The 17,254-nt window shown below is 29.0% G+C and overlaps 1 protein-coding gene across 4 annotated transcripts in view; it reads right to left on the bottom strand.

The window, feature by feature from the left end:
* The window catches only part of LOC127279260 (protein slit), a 257,827-nt gene that overhangs the window by 5,960 nt on the left and 234,613 nt on the right, over positions 1-17,254 (bottom strand). For 3 of the 4 annotated variants that reach the window (XM_051301513.1, XM_051301522.1, XM_051301532.1), the window contains 15 exons: positions 6,691-6,762; positions 6,382-6,525; positions 3,704-3,775; positions 3,547-3,618; positions 3,121-3,334; positions 2,417-2,580; positions 2,282-2,353; positions 2,130-2,201; positions 1,988-2,059; positions 1,636-1,779; positions 1,257-1,420; positions 557-707; positions 338-484; positions 179-250; positions 32-103 (listed from right to left, as the gene is read on the bottom strand). In XM_051301513.1, the coding sequence (XP_051157470.1) occupies positions 32-103; positions 179-250; positions 338-484; positions 557-707; positions 1,257-1,420; positions 1,636-1,779; positions 1,988-2,059; positions 2,130-2,201; positions 2,282-2,353; positions 2,417-2,580; positions 3,121-3,334; positions 3,547-3,618; positions 3,704-3,775; positions 6,382-6,525; positions 6,691-6,762 (1,704 nt within the window). The remainder of the gene's footprint in view (positions 1-31; positions 104-178; positions 251-337; positions 485-556; positions 708-1,256; positions 1,421-1,635; positions 1,780-1,987; positions 2,060-2,129; positions 2,202-2,281; positions 2,354-2,416; positions 2,581-3,120; positions 3,335-3,546; positions 3,619-3,703; positions 3,776-6,381; positions 6,526-6,690; positions 6,763-17,254) is intronic. The other variant, XM_051301503.1, reaches the window with a different exon arrangement.

Here is a 17,254-nt window from a genome sequence, read left to right as displayed (position 1 = left end):
AATAATAATAATTGTGATTTTATTTACTCACATGGAACGTAAATGGGGTAATCCATTAAATGCATCCGGCATTATACAAGTAATTGTGTTGGAATCCACATTTCTGAGAAAAAAACAAATTAATTATCTTGAACAATTAAAAAACGACGAGATATTAAAAATTGAAAAATAAACTTACAAACTTTTGAGACCAGACATGCCAGTGAACATTTTATTATGAATTTCTCTTAATTTGTTCTCTGATAAAAGTCTGGAAAAACATCAATTTATTGAGATTTAATAACAGTAATAATTATATTAAATATTTGATTATATCGAGAAAAAAAAATATACTCACAATTCTGAGATTTTTTTAGCTCCTTGAAAGGCAGATGCTTCAATTCGGGTAATTTTATTTTTTCTCAAATCCAAATGCTGTAAATCTGGTAATTTCTCAAAAAATCCATCGGCTTTTATTTTTTCAAGCTCATTATTCCTCATGATTCTAAAGAATAATTTTCATTTAAATACCTTTATTTTAATTATCTATTATTTTTTTCATACGAATATAACTTACAAATGAGATGTGTAAATTGGAAGATCTTTTGGAATTGATGTTAATTTTTGTCCAGAACAATCAACAGTAGCACCAGTACAAGTACATGGAAAAGGACACGGCCCAGGAAGAATGCATTCACCAGCTCTTTTTGTTAGAAGTTCCTCATCACCTGCAGCCATTAGAAAAAAAAAAAACGAATACTTATTAAAACAAAAAAAAATATTTGGAAAATTTTTAACGACTAATACCTTATACTTAATAGAAAATTTTTTTTTTTTTTTTAAATTTTGGGCAATTAAACTTTTTTTTCATATCGCTAGTATATAAATTTTTAAAAGTGATGCAATTTTTCTTTACGTCTTATTTTCTACATAAGTAGATTATCTACAATTTCAGTGACAAAAATTTTTGAAAAACAACATTTTAATTCTTCGAAAGGTACTATAATTTTTTTTTTTTATCTAGCAAGAGAAATACCTTAAACACACTGCAGGTCAATTTGTTTAGGATCATTTAAGAAAAAAAAATAATAACATCAACAAATAAATTTTATCCAAGTGAAAAAAATGAGGATTTTAATTTTTGTGAAGGAAGTAGGATCTACGAAAGTGAAATTAAAAGTGAGGCAAAAAAAAAGCGGGATTCAAGGTTCAAATTACCGACCTGAGTACTTCCTTGTCCAAATAACAATAGATATCAGAAATCAAATTATGCTTACCCTTACATTTGAACTTTTCATCTCGAACCATGTCGATCTTTTTATTAAACAATCTCTTTGGAGAATCACATTTGGGATTAGAAGTATCAATTCGATTTTTATGTAAATAATTACTCAGCCATCGTAGATTACAATCGCAGATAAGTGGATTTCTCCCCAAATGCCTAAAAAAAAATGTTTTTTTTTTTTAATTTTGCTTATGTATATATTAATATGAAGTTTTTATGTAGCCTCTAAACAAACATGAAATTTGAATTCTGCAGCGGCAAAATGCATATATTAGTTGAGTCTATAATGGTGCATAACCAATTTCAAAGTGAGGCTAGTAAAGCTGAGTTTAGCGCTCGTTTAACTTGAAATTATGGATATATATACTAACAAGACTTTGATGTTGCGTAGGATTGCAAAGGTTCCATTGCTGAGAGACTGGATATTGTTGTCGTAAAGGGATAGAAGCTCAAGGTTGGTCAAGTCTCGAAACAGGTCAGTCCGAATGCAGGATATCTCATTGGCGTTTAATAGCCTGGAACAAATGTGAATTATCGATTAAGTTTATTGTAGCCTATATTGATTGATAAAGCTCTTTTTTTTCTCAATATAGATCACTACCATTGTTCAGAATTTCCGGATTTTATTTTTAAAAAAAAATTGCAAAAAAAATCAGAATTTCTATACTTCGAATATATTCACTTAAATAGTTTAATTTTTATTTTTTCTTCATTGGTACTTACAATAGTTTTAAGCTGCTCAATCCATGAAAAATTCCACTAGGTAATTCCGTGATTTTGTTTCCATAAAGAACTCTAAAATTTAAAAAATGAATTACTATTTCTGAAGTATAATTTGAATATTAAAAAATTATTGACTACGTACAATGAATCTAAGGCTTTTAATCCATGGAATGAATCGGCGGCGACTTTTTCAATTTTATTGTGACTTAAATCTCTGTAAGAAATAAATTCATTTAATTTCAATTCTCTTTTGCAAAAAAAAAAAGTGAGAAGTATTTTTGAATTTCAACTCACATTCTTTGTAATTTTCTATATGGAGAAAAAGCCTTGGGAGGAATTTCCGTGATTCCATTTTGCTCCAATCGTCTGTAAATACATAGAATAATTAATAATAGATAAAAAAAAAAATAAATAAGTAAAAGAACTTACAATTCAGTAGTATCTTCGGGTAAATGAGTTGGAATTTTAGTCAATAATTTTTCTCGACAATTGACAATTCCATTGGCACACTCGCAAGGATTTGGACATTGTGGTTCGGCATTACATTCGGAAGTTACTCGCTCTATTAGGCCGGAGCACTTGAATTCATGTTCCTAAGAAATAGAATACGTATCTTCTGATATTACTGAAATACAATGGTGCATTGTTTGATTGTAGGCTGGCGTGACTACTATGTTCAAGTATAAATTCACTCTCATATATATATATAGTATTGAGAATAATACAAAACACAAAAACTCGTACAACTCTCTAAACAATTCCAGCATGCAATCCCTAGATGGAGGAATGATAATGGAAAAAGTTTTATATTTGCACACGAATCTGATATATTTATCGAATTTGGTACTTTATTTGCTTTTTATCATTCTTGATGGATGGCTCAGGAAACTTGCTTTTTCGAGAGTGTATAAACTTTTTTCGTCTTATCTTTTCATATTGATCTTTTGATAATAATAATTAAAGAATTTGAAATTTTTATAGTAATTTATGCCAGTGGAGAAAAATTCAAAAATTAATTTATTCAAATATAAAAAAAAAAAAAATTGAAAAAAATTCAGAAATATAATGGAATATCTTGTAGAGGAAAAAGCAAAGTTTATCTATGTTTTAAAAATTTTTTTTTTATACTGAACCTGTAATTCCCCAAGGTTGTGATCTCTAAGATGAGCGGGCGAGGAACATTTCATGTTCTGTGTGAGACGTGGAAAATTTCTAAGATGTCGTGAAAGCCAACTCAAGTGGCAATCGCAAACCAAAGAATTTCCAGAAACCCTCAAAGCACGTAAATTTGATAGTCCATTCAGCATTTCTTTTCCAAGTGTCGTTAATTTATTATTATTTAATGATCTAGAAATAGAAAAAAGTAGATATTTTATTTTTGTTTAAATGTCATTTTTTTATAGGAATATTATATTAAAGCTTGAAAAGAAAAAATTCAATTTTGTTTTGAATTTGCCTTAATTTCATTTAAACTCATTAAAGAGTCTTCGTTTTTATTTATTCATTATTCGGACGTTAAAAACTTGATTAATATTATAGAGCGAAAACTATAAACTTACAAAATTTCCAAATCCTTCAACTCTCGAATTGCTCCTTCGTCAATGCATGTGAGAATATTATCGTCTAGAATTCTGCAAAAAGATGAATAATTTTTATAAAATATTAGTAAATTTTAAAAAATTATTTTTTCTTTAAAAAAAATTGTTCAATGCTTACAAATGTTTCAGTGACGAGATTCCTCTCAACGTCTTGGGTCCAATCATAGCAATTTGATTATGATTGAGTTCTCTGGAAAAAAAATCACATTGAAAATTCCAAAAAAAAGGACAGAGATAAAAAATAATTTTTTTATTCTAAAATGCAGATTCAAGTTTTCTCTGAGTAATTATTGGGGGATTAGGTATGCAGATTGAGATTTGTCAAGAAGTGGATCAAGTATATGGTTATGAGTGATGTTCGATCTAGTTCTGTAAAGACAGTCGTGAGTTTGTTCTACTTTTTTTTTTTTTTAAATAAATTATTCACAGGCTCAAATACCTCACCAGGGCAGTGAACTTATTATAAAGTAAACGTTTCTAGAGATTACGTGGCGCGAGGCTTTAGATGCAGTTTATTCAATAGTTTCAAGAGGTCATCAAACGAGAAACCTATTTATTGATCATATTTCTAAAAACTTTTCTCAACGAAAGTTGAGTACTTTCATATAAGTTTTGGTCCTTTCAAAGTTTTGTTTTGATCTTTTGGAATGTTGCTCCATTATTATCCCGCGAGTATTTCAAAGACTAATTTGTTTGATATTGAGTTTAATGAACATTTTCATTATAAACTTATTTTCAGGTTCATCTGATCCTGACTATATATATATATAAAGAGAGAGAGTTAGGAAGAAACTCTAATTAGAGTTTCCTGTCTGACAAGAGAAGAGACAAGGATTTACTGGAATCCTTTGTCTTTTGAATGAGGTCTAATCAGACATTTCTGATAATAGGTTGTATTCTGGGAGAGCCTCTGAACTAGCTCATCGGTGGGCATCTATTGCTTCTAAACTCTGGATCTGTAATTATATTCCATAGAAGAGAGAGAGAGAGAGATGACTGGTCTTTGCCTTCACAAGCCTCCAAGTATATACTATAGTAACACAAGACTAGTGGATTGAATTCCCAGAGCTAGTTTTCAACCCAATCCAGAAAGCAATTATCGAATTTCGACGCTGAGCACCTCGACACCAGTTAACAGTGTCCTCTGTCATGATAAGACAAGAAGAGGGGTCGTCGTCTCCTCTCAGTTGCACTCGCCAAACGAAAAGAAAAACAAGGAATGGGATAACAATTAAAATCTATACAAACATTCCTCTCCAACGAAAGCCAACAATTTTTTATTAAATTCTGTATTAATAATTAGACCAAGAACTGTTTTTTTTTCATTTATGTTTATTTTACAAAAATGTAAATATTTTTATTGATAAAACTGTTTTTTTGTATATTAATAGTTGTTATAATTATTAATACAAAAAATGGTTTTAAAAAATAAATATTACATTATCAATAAAATTTTCAACAACGAAAAATGTTCCAGATTTTTTTTATTTTAAAATTATTAATAGAATGTTTTCTCTTTCCAAATAAGTTGCAAAAAAATTCATATTACTTTATAAATACACAAATGTTTTATTTATTTATTTAAAAACATAAAACGACAGAGCTCTCTTTGAGAGAGTTTTATAAAGAATAACAGAAATTTTTAATGGCTATATAAATTATTTAAATATGATCAATAATTAATTCTTGAGTATTGAAAACTTTTCTGACATTTTTAATTAAATTATAAATATAAAATTTCTAAATCTCGCAAAAAAAGTACATAATTAAAATATGGGGAATATTTCATTTATAAATTCTATGTAAAAATGACAATAATATTGGCAAATTAATTGATTACAATTTGAATTTATTTTTTATCACAATTCAGAAGAAGGAGAGTAAATAATTTCTTTGAAAAAATAATAATTTAATTTTTTATATTATTTATTGCCATATGGCAATTATTCTTTATCAGTGCGCCTTTACACTCGTCTACCAAGGGAGTATTAAATTTAAAAAGAATACACATATATGTGTTGGGATAAAATTCTCTTGGTTAAAATTTAAAAAAAAGAAATGTATAACAGTAAAATAAGAAACACATCTAAGAAGGAGAAAACGATGTTTTTCTGAATGAAAAGGTTATGACTGCAGAGTCACTATCTACTATATATATATACGATATACACTCTACAGTATGCAGTAGTTATATTTGTATAGGAATAATTTATTGCAACACCCCGTTGACTTGAAATTACATGTTTCATGTCCATATAATATCCAAGAATTTCTTGAAATATATATTGTAACTCGTTGAAAATTAATTTAGTGTAATGAGATTAGAAATATAATTTAATGTTACGTAGAATATTAGCTTTTTGTATCCTGTTTTTTCTGAGAGGTCCCAATTTATTTAGCCGCAAAGCAAATGATTTAAATATTCTTTTATATTTACATATTATTATATACACTGAATAAAAATTTATTTAATTCAAATAATTGACTATTATCAAAATAAATATTTATTTGTATTAAATAATTATTTGTGTCAATTAAATGGTATTTGTTTCAAAAAAGATTAGATATTGTTCAAATACAATTTATTTAATTCAAATAAAAATTATTTTATACAAATAAATATTTATTTGAAAATAGTCAAGTAAACGATTATTTGAATCAAATAAATTTTTTTTTTTTCAGTGTATAAAGATAAATATCTATAAAATGTATGAATGAAAAATATGAAATGAAAGATAAATAAATTTTTAATAATGAATAATATTGCTTGGCATATAATAATTATTTGTTACTTACAGCCTTTTGAGATTCATCATATTACTGAAAAGTAAATCAGGCAAAAAACGGATTTGATTGTTGTTCAATCGTAATTTCTCCACTCCTACTAAATCTTGAAATGCTCCTCGTTCTATTGTATGAATTTGATTGTGAGATAAATGTCTGTAAAGAAAATAATTTTTATTATTGTAAAATTCCATTGGTTAATAAAAATTTAAGTCTATATGCAATTTAGATAAAAAATAATAATAATAAAAATAATAATAATTAATTAATTAATAATAATAATAATAATAATAAACAATTAATAATATTGTTTGAACTTACAGAACATGAAGTGTAGCCATGTCTTCAAAATTGGTTTTGAAAATAACAGAAATATTGTTCCCTTGTAAGTCTCTGAAATCAGAAAAAATATATAGCAATTAGATTATTTTCTATATAAGAATTCTTATATTGTTAAGAATGAAATAATTTATCATTGCTATTTTATATTAATAATAGAAATAATTTCAATTTATCTTGAATATCAAAAGTGACTTTTAATTAGTTTTCATTTTTAATAAGCGCAGCTTAAAAATTGTAATAAATCTTTTTTTTTTCATTTTGACATTATATCAATATTGAAATATTGAGATATTAAAATATCATGCGCACAGTATTGTCATGAGACATTATATTATATATAATGAGAATAAATCTCTCTTCAGTTTCTACTGGCGAAGAAAAATGTTGAATAATTTATGAGATTGTAGAATCGAAGATTTTGGTTGACTTTTGCCCCGGTGTAACTTTTATAATATCCAGTGTGCAGTTGCCGCTCTTATTTATGCAAGGGTAGATAAAGGGCTATCGTTTTGGTAGATGTAATCAAAGTTTGCAGACAACCTCAGACCCTTCTGATGATGCCTTGAGGAAGTTATGTCAAAACCAACTGGATATTCATTTCCACCCTCGTCAACTGTGGTATCCCAAATATAGTTTTGTTCTCATATAAAAATATTTACATTTTTTTTTCAATGTTATTTATATTTATTTATTTATTTATTTTTTTAAAATTGAAAACATTATTTTGTTCACTAAGTCTTGTTACACGGAAAAAACTTGGTCTTATTTTTGTAACATTTTTAATTGGGTAGTGGATATCGAATTGAATAAGCGACAAACTTCAAGTTATTCAAAAAGAATTTAAAATTTCAGCTTTCTACATTGGCAGCATTTTGCAAAGTGATTTTGAATAACAATTATTTTTTCTAATATTTCAATAATACCAGAAAGATTTTCTTCACATTAATTTAAAAGTATCAAATTGATACTTTTAAATTAGTGTATTTATATATACGAATAATTAGTAATTTTTATGTGAAAAATAATTATATTGTTGTTAGTGTACGATACTAAAATTAATAGGTTTTTTTTTCTGTGCTTCTTATAAAGACTTTTTTTGTTTGTGATTTTCTATTTTGTGCATAAAAAACAAGGAAAATGTAAAAAATTTGTTATCCTCGAAACAGAGAAACTCTCTACAAATAGCTTTGAATTTAAGGTATACGCTTGAAGTGAAACTTAAAAGGCTGCTGCGTGCTTTCATGCTGGGAAATCAGGCGTCTAAATCTAAACGACGCAACTACACGACGCCTCTCGCGAAGCGTCGACTAATTACCGTTAACGCGACTTGCTTAATTAATGTTGCTATATTAACTCGTCATACGACCTAGAAACCATGTTTTGAAAAAAAAAAAAAAAAAACCCCCCCTCGGTGCTTTCGCATCGTATTCATTCGAATAAAACACTCCCTTGAGAAATTATAAAAGAAATCGATCGATATATACAAAAAAAAAAAAGCAAGAGTTTTTATCACTAACGGTTCACAAAATCATTTACTATTTATGTTAATATAAAAATGCTTTAAAAAAAAAATATTTAAAAAAAATGCACATTTCTTAATTAAAAACAAAACAGTATAATAAAGAAAAGCATAAAAAAGAACTTTTATACATAAATCCCTATAAATGGAAAAAAAATTTACATATTTAAAAATCCCAGTTCTTGATAGTAAATAATTTTAATGAATTTTTTTAGAAAAAAAATAGACTCATAAAAAAGTGAAGAAAAACAGTTATGAATTTCCTTTTGTTCTATAAAAAAAAAAAATTCGGAATGAATGGAGTATTTGAAGTTATTTCAAAAGTTGATTGTCGATATAAGTTCCCATCGAAATGTTCGATCGTAAAAGCAAGTTATTGAATATTATACAAAATTGAAATTTGTATTTCAATTTGTAAAATAAGAATTTTAAAATTCATAAATAACTTTTTGGGCGACAAAAAGTCCTTGAAAGGTCAATTACCTTAATAACAAGTTTATAACTGAATTGAGCCGAGGTGCAATCGAGATTGACGTAGTATTAAGATTCCATTAGTGGATAGATTTTTTTCTTTTTTTTTGATTTTTTTATTATCAAGTATATGTATTATACTTGAATAAGATATTTAATGACAGAGTATAGTCAAGTTTATCTTGTCCTACCGTAATTACAGACTCTGTATAATATCATCTCTTGATTGCAATAGTTATTATTATAACTTTCTATATATCCATGCGCTTGAGAATGCGGGCAATTAGTTGCTGAAATGTATTAAAGATAAGCTTATTGTGATTCTAGGGCGTTTTTATATATGAAATTCTTTTTTTTTTCTTCTATATTTCCTTAGTGAAAAATGTCTTGTTTTATTTTTCAATGTTTTCTATATATTCATTGAAATTGATTTGAAGCACGAAGCTGAAGTACGCAACGTTTATTATAAACGACTTTTAAAGAAATAATTTTTTAAAATGAAAAATTCTGCAATTTCTTGCCTAAAAAATATTTTTTTTTTATATATAATTTTTTGATTAATGAAAACTACCAGAAATATTTTTTAGGCAAAAAATTATAGAATTTTTCATTTTAAAAAATTATTTCTTTAAAAATCGTTTATCATAAACGTTGCGTACTTCAGCTTCATTTTGAAACAATTTTTTTGTTTTATAGAAACTTATTTTTATCACAGTACCTATATGAGTAAAAAAATCAACTTGAATTTGTTAATTTTAGTTGATCCGTTTGAGAAATTCTGACTGTATTCCCAGGTGGAAAAGTTCCCGGTAGTCATTACCGCTAGCGGAATATTCAGTACCGGTAGTCACTACCGGTAATTTTTCCTAGACTACCGGTAGCCACTACCGGTAATTTTTCCGGGACTACCGGTAGTCACTATCGGTAATTTTTTCGTTACTACCGGTAGTCACTATCGGTAATTTTTCCAGGACTACCGGTAATTTTTCCGGGAGTTACAATCAAAATTTGTTATTTGATAATAAATTTTGATTGTAATTCCCGGAAAAATTACCGGTAATGACTACTGGTAGTACCGGAAAAATTACCGGTAGTTACTACCGGTAGTACCGGAAGAATTACCGGTAGTGACTACCGGTAGTCCCGGAAAAATTACCGTTAGTGCCTACCGGTAATCTAAAAAAAATTACCGGTCGTGACTACCGGTAGTGAATATTCCAGGAGCGGGAGTGGTAATGACTACCGGTAGTCACTACCGGGAACTTTTCCACCTGGGTTACTATTTAATTTAGTAATATTTTTTTTTACTAAATTTTTAATGAAAAATGACTAAATTTTTTAAAAATATATTTTAATATATAAGAATAAGTAAATAAATACCAAAAAAAGCCAATTTAGTGGTATGTATTTATTTTTTGGAACACTTTGAAAGAGAAAAGTCGAAGATTACGGTCTGGTAGTTGGAGGAAGTGGAACGGAAAGTAGAGTTATGTCATGTTAATAAAGTCCAGCCGTTGATCTTTTGGCTATCCGCGACGAGGGCGAGGGTGCTCTCTCTCTCTCTCTCTCTCTCACTCACTCTTTCTGTGATGTCGGTTGACTCGACTTTGAAGCTTTAATTAATGGATGCCCGCGAGGTAACGTCATGGCACCCTCGTATAAAGCAACGAAAATTACGTCGCATCCTTCTTCTCGTGCACGTGAAGAAAACGTCGTCTACATATACATATACACAAAGATTTTGCGCGCGAAAATCCAGTCATACGACGCGACTAATAAAATTAGAAACCTCGCGCGTATAGTCATTTGTTACAATCTTGCTTCATTACCATTCAGAGTGACTGATGAAAATCGTAATTTTCAATATTTATACTTTATCCCGTCCACCTGCTGAGCGAATGATAAATTATAAACTTGATTTTATGTATATGAGATCTGTCGTACATAAATTGGTCTCTTTTTTTTTTTTGCTCAATAAATTATGAATTAGGGAGAAACGAAATTTATTTTTGAATCGTTTTTCTAAATTATAGAAAATTAAAAAATCTAAATTAAAAATTTTTAAATTGTTATACCTAAAGGGCACATATATGATTACAATATTGCGAATATTGCACTGGAACATTGATTATGTCCCTCCTGCGGGAATATTGCTTCAATGTTTGCCGTGCAATATTCGCAATATCTTTCATTGTAATATTGATGCAATATATTGTGGCTATAATGTTGTGCTATTCGGGTATATATATTTATTTTTCTATGTGGATTGAAAATAAATTAACATTCTCTCTTAAAGGAAAAGGCAATCATCGTTTATGTCGATGGATTGGAAAATAGTTATACAAGAGTAATCTTTATTCAAGGAAGTATATTTATTCAATAGCGCTTGTCACATTTATCGATCAAGAACAGTTTATGCTAGGGCAAAATCAACTTGCGCATATTGATGAAAGAAAATACATAAAAAGTATATAATGAGCTGAGATTTGCGAGATAAAAGTATAAAATTATAATAACCATAACATTAATGCCAGCCAATATAGAATATTTACATATATACAGATGAAAAATTTTCCCATATATACTTGAACAAATACTGGTTCACATTTTGTAATTTTATTCTATATATGTACACTTGCAACTTAATCACTAGTAAAATTCCCACCAAAATGTAAAATCTTATCGGTAAAACAGATTTAACAGTTTAAATTAGTAAAGAATTCTAATTATCTGTGGAAATTTGACTAAACTGATTCCAAATTTTATTATAGTGAAATTTTATTTATTAAAATTTACTATTAAAGAATGTAAAAAAATGGTAAATTGGGCCTAAGAAGATGAATGATTGAAGAGAATGTTTTTTGGCATCTTGCAAAAGGAATCCTTTGATTTGAAAGTGGTTTCCTTTTAAGTTAAAAGGTAAAGTTGTAGAGGAAGTAACTATCTGTAAATTGAAGAGTGGTAGTTGGTAGAGTCCAGAGGCTATCGACGATATGTATATATATATATATATGTGTGTGTGTGTATCATAATGGAAGAAGGCTTCTGGAACTTTCGAGGACCTGGAAGCTTTAACGTCAAAGGAACTTCCTGCCACACTCCCTTTTGGATTATCTTGTTGGTGGGGTTATCGGAGGCAAAATAGGTTATGATTCACCATATGTAGGGTTCGTATTCGGAAATTCGCTTTGAACGCCTACGGTAACGAGTCGTTACCGCTACATGGAACTATATAGAAGGGAAGACGACAATGATGCAAAGTGACTTCCGGCACCACCCAAGAACACAATGCCTATATACTGTACCCATATTTCACTTACTAGAATTGCTCATTATTTAAAGAGAAAAATATCATTTTATTATACGCACGATTTATTATTAAAAAAATTTATCATGTACTGAGAAAATAATATTTAGTTCGAGCCAGAAAATCTGTTTGGAACAATCAAATATAATTTTTTTAGTATGAGGCCGTTTTCACCGTGTGGATAAAATTTAATCCTCCCAGAGTTTAAATTCTGCGTCTGCGCAGAACATATCTTAACCTCTGGGAGGATTAAATTTATCTATACGATAAAAACGGTCTCTATATACTTAAAATAGTTGAGTAAATAAAATTATTCTATTAAGAATGAAAGATAATCGAAATAATAGCATACGAACGCTTCAAAGAAATAAATTGTCAATTTTTTTTGAGGTTATGGTTCCTATTCGTGCATGCGTGAGGTCTGTTCACAAAAACAACCTGTTTTGTTGCATCAACGAAATTGTTTTGTAATACCAACTAAAAATGCTCCGATTTTGTTAACCAGTAAATTTTTTTCTCTCAGTGTAGTAAAAAAATGAAAAATAAAAAGAAATTGTCTGTTTTGATGTTTGTTTAATGAAGAATAATAAAATGAATAAGAATTTTAAATAATATGAAGAAATTGATTGTTTCTGGCTTTTTTTTAGTGGAAGAGAGAGAGAGGAAAGATAAATCGCTTTAAACTTGACACTGAAGCGGTAATTAATGGAGGGAGAATTGCCGCTTTGCGTGAAAAAAAAAATGAGAAAGAGAGAGAGAGAGGAATAATTAGCGGGTATGGAAAATGTGAGAAACGAGTCTGGTTTCGGAAGGACGTGAGAAGGAGGGGTCCAAAACCTAACTATATATATATAGTAAAAGGTGGTAAACACTGCGTGTAAACCTGACCCCCGACACTCTCCATTACAATCTCTCCCACATCACATCCTATTTGCAATTCCTTCCTTCAGTGATTCTCAAAGGGATTTTTGAATACGAAAATTAAAATTGAGTTTTTTAAAAGGAAAATTAAAAAAAAAGAAAACAAAAATAAGAAAGCAAAGAAAATAGAAGAAAGAAATGAACTATAAGGAAAAATAGAGATAAAACTGAAAATAAAAAAACTATTTTCTTTGATGGGCTAATTTTTTTTTTTCCCAGTGAGAGAAAATATTGAGAGCCACTGAGTAACGATTGTGGATAAAGGAGATTAGACGCTTGAGATATTCTTCGCTAGGAAGGCATAACTAAGGTTTATTAACGATTCTCTCTTCTTCATCTTCTTCTACATAACATACATATATACAAGGTTCCTCAATTACAGACCTTTTTTCCTTTCTTTCTTTCTTGTTTCCTTGTTTCTCTCAATATCGAAGGGTTCAAGAGACTTTTCCCCGAGGGATCCAATGCAAGATCGTTACTTTGTCGTCGTCGTTTTTTTTTTGTCGAAATAAACTCAAATTTAATTCGGACCACTGGGGCTGCCAATACTGATGATTCCAATCGAACTTTTAAGAAACGAAAAGTTCAATCTATTATTTAATATTTTATCATTTATTTTTTTTCTGCAAAAAACATTTTCTTTTTAGTTTGAGAAAATTGAGAGATGTGTGTATATGCGAAAAGTATGTTTGTCCTAATTGATTTCACAACTTGAAAGGTAACATTGATTCAAGAAGAAAATTTGCTCTTGGAACTCTTGAAATTCTTTGGGTAGCAAATGTGTTTTCTTTCTTGTGGCTTGTACAATTCTCGTTGAGAAAAAGAAAGAGAGAGAGAAGGAAGGAGTCGCGCTACTCGGACAATAAAGCACACTGCTTTTCGCGACAGCTCGAAATTAACGTTTTCTTCGCAAGCTTTCAGCTAAGATAACGCTTTACACTCTCTCTCTCTCTTTCTCTCTCAACATTGGACGAAAGGAGTCGCGCTCTGACGATCAAAGGCAATTCTCAAGAGGGGAGGTGAGTCTCTACGAAACAGACTTCATCTCTTGATTTAATTTTCTAGTGTTGGTACCTTTTTCGTATGTGTAATTCACTCAAACTCTCCAGTATAAGATTTCACTCTTTCATCTCTTCCAGAGAAGATGCGCTTTACCTTTGCTTTTAAAGAATCTTATTTGCCAATTTACGAAAGAAAAAAAAAAAAACATTTTGACGCTCCACGAGAAAAGGGAACTTAGACAAAAAATTTTAGATGTCTGAAATTAACAAAAATTTTGAATTTAGTGCAGAACGTTTCCCCATTCAAATGCTAAGGCTGAAAGATCATTTTCCATGCTCAAAGAAGCAAAAACTCTGTATATTTTTGAAAAATAGAAATTATTTTGAGAATCACTGTTATATACTTGAGAATGTTAAAACTAAATGAACAAAGTTATATGGAAGCTTACAATCATACTCTCCAACGTTATTCGCCTAGACATAAATCAAAGTTGGGTAGTAAAAGTTAAGTAACTCTAAAATAGTATGGAGAATTTTTTAAACGAAATGAGAAGTTAGAAAAGGCTGTTTTAATCCTTCTGTTTGCACCACCTTTTTCATTATTCCTTTGGTTTATTACCATACCGTGACTGACTCTTTGTAGTTCCTTTATAGTTTTTCTCCTTTCTTCACCATATGGTCATTAATCGTATTTTTAATATCATAATTATTTTTTTGATTTATATTTCAATTTTTTTTTATTTACTCCTTTTAGTGTGTCTCCACCCGCTAATTTTTCCTACAGTCTCTCCATTTTTCTGACATTTGACATTTGTGTTTTTTCTTGTTTTATTCTATCATTTGTTTTCTTGCTCTTGTCAAACGTCACTTATAATAAAATTCAGTTTCTCTTAGTCCTTTTTCCATCTTTTTATTTGATATATATTTCTCTTCAATTTATTGAGTTTCCTTGCATGTTTCTTAGTATTGTTTCCCTTTGAGTTTACATTTTTATTTTATTAATTGCAGTATTATTATACTTTTTTTTCTACAAATGTTGTATTTCTCTTTTGCAAATGGATTTATCTAATAAAATTTTTCTCAAATGATATATTTATTTTTTGCCTTTAGTAACATTTTAGCTGCATTATATGACTCTATAATGCTCGCGTCAGACATGTAAAAATTTTCACGATATGGAAAGAAAGAAAGACATATAGAAAGGACGCATGTCGTTGTTTTGTTCAAACACGATATGTGTAAATGTAAACGTAAATATGCACATATGGGCTCTAGTGGAGCGACGGTGCACCTGTCCGAGCATAAGGGAATCACAAGCAATCTCGTCTAACCGGTACTGCCTTGTAAAATTTCCAAGTATGCGAATATATCGCTATATATACAGAAAGAGAGAGAGGAGAGAGAGAGAATTTAAAGACAAGAATCCGGGGATAATTTCAGCTGCTTTATTTTCTTTCTCCCCCTCCCCCCCCCAAAAAAAAGTCCTGTCCATTTTTCTTACTCTTTATGAAGTTTCTTTAAATTTAGTTTTACTCCTTTTTTTTCGTCATACTTTTAAATTAACTTACCGGAAATTAACTTCATACTTTTATGGCGTCCCTAATTCAACCTGTATATACAAAATTCGACACAACGATTTTCAAACTGAAAATTGAATTTTAAAATGCGCTATTTTTATTTATTCATAAAATTTAAAATAATCATTTTTTAAGAAAACAAAATTTTATAAACTTTTTTCATCGCGTTGTAAAATTAAATATAATAGATTTTATTTATTTCTTGAATAAAAGAGGTATTGGAAGTTAGTTTTACTCTGACATGGACAAGTTCAAGAGCATTCATGCACGTCTACGGTTTGTGAGAGTGAAAAAAAAAAACATAACGTTCGTGTGTTTCGTATAAACGTTTCTTTCCTGTGCGCACATAGAATCGTGAAGAGAAATAAAATGTCATGAGAGAGAGAGAGAGAGAAAAAGAGACATTCAACCTATTTTCATTGTATCGTTGAAATAGAATCTTTATCACCCAGGAGCGTAAAAACTTTCTTGTATCACGTATATATATATACCTAGTGATGTAAACATTATAATTCAGCGAGATATCTTCTTGTCAACTTTCTTTTTTCTTTTCTTCATTCTCGAGTCTTGATTCTCCAATCTTCCGTTATACCTTTTTTTTCATGTACAATATCTTTCTTGTTTTCATTTCCCATTTTTCTTTTTATACAAAAAACAAATGAGCAAAAAATTTTGAATTTCATTATTTTAAATAAGCGCGCGCTATTTTTGTCTGGGCCAATCAGGTGAGTATTTTTTAAAAAAAATCACATATTGAAAAATTTCAATAATGCTTTCTTTTATAGTGAAATAATTGTTGATTTTAAAAAATTCTGATTATAAAATTTAATTAGAAAATAAATTATAGAAAGAATAATTAATTTGTATATAAGAATTTTGTAGTAGGAAATAATTTTCTGTAACACGAATATAACGATATATATATGCCTTCGGCGACCTGCGGTCTGTGTGTGTTGTGTTTCTCAATGAAGTTGAGAACGCCACACGATTATTCAATGACGTGCGGCACGAGAGTCGAGAGCTCTCCTCTCGTGACACGTGTCTGTAGCCAACTACTGCAAGTGCACATAAAGAGAGCAAGTGTGTGATTTTGCCCGGTTCTATATAAGAATTTACATACAAGTGACGCCAAGTACAACGCGATTCCCAAACGGGCACAAAATACACAACGATCTCATTTGCACCCCCTCCCCACGACCCGATTCTTTCTCTTTTTAATAAATATATAACTTCCCCTTCTCTGTATATAAACATTTATTAATAGTATATCATATTTTGCAATGAAAGGACAACATCATTTGCATTTTGATTTTAATATATTCATAAAACATATGCACACACACACACACACACTGCAAACATTATTATTATTTATTTTTTCCTTATAATTAATATTTTAATTGAATAAATCTTTTATGGAAAAAAAATTTTAAATTATGGTGATTATGTTTTCCTTTTATTATTTGATACTGCTCTCTAAGAAGTTTTACATTATTTTATTAATTTTTAGTGTCGATATTATTTCAACACAATTTTTTTTTATATTATACATTGTAATGTTAATTTGTACAATTAAAATTCAAAATACTACAATAGATTACATAAGAACGATAACATTCGGACAAATGGATTTTAATAAAATTTCCTCCGATTTGAAAATTGCTTTCCTCTTTAAAGAATCAAATAATGTGATGAAACAAAAATTAGCAATCTTAGTCATTAAAATTATGTAATAAAATAAATTGAA

This window comes from Leptopilina boulardi, unplaced genomic scaffold (genome assembly GCF_019393585.1).
Source record: "Leptopilina boulardi isolate dan_hultmark-lab unplaced genomic scaffold, ZJU_Lbou_2.1 LbouV2_112, whole genome shotgun sequence".
NCBI lineage: Eukaryota > Metazoa > Arthropoda > Insecta > Hymenoptera > Figitidae > Leptopilina > Leptopilina boulardi.
This window is presented reverse-complemented; position numbering and strand designations above follow the sequence as displayed.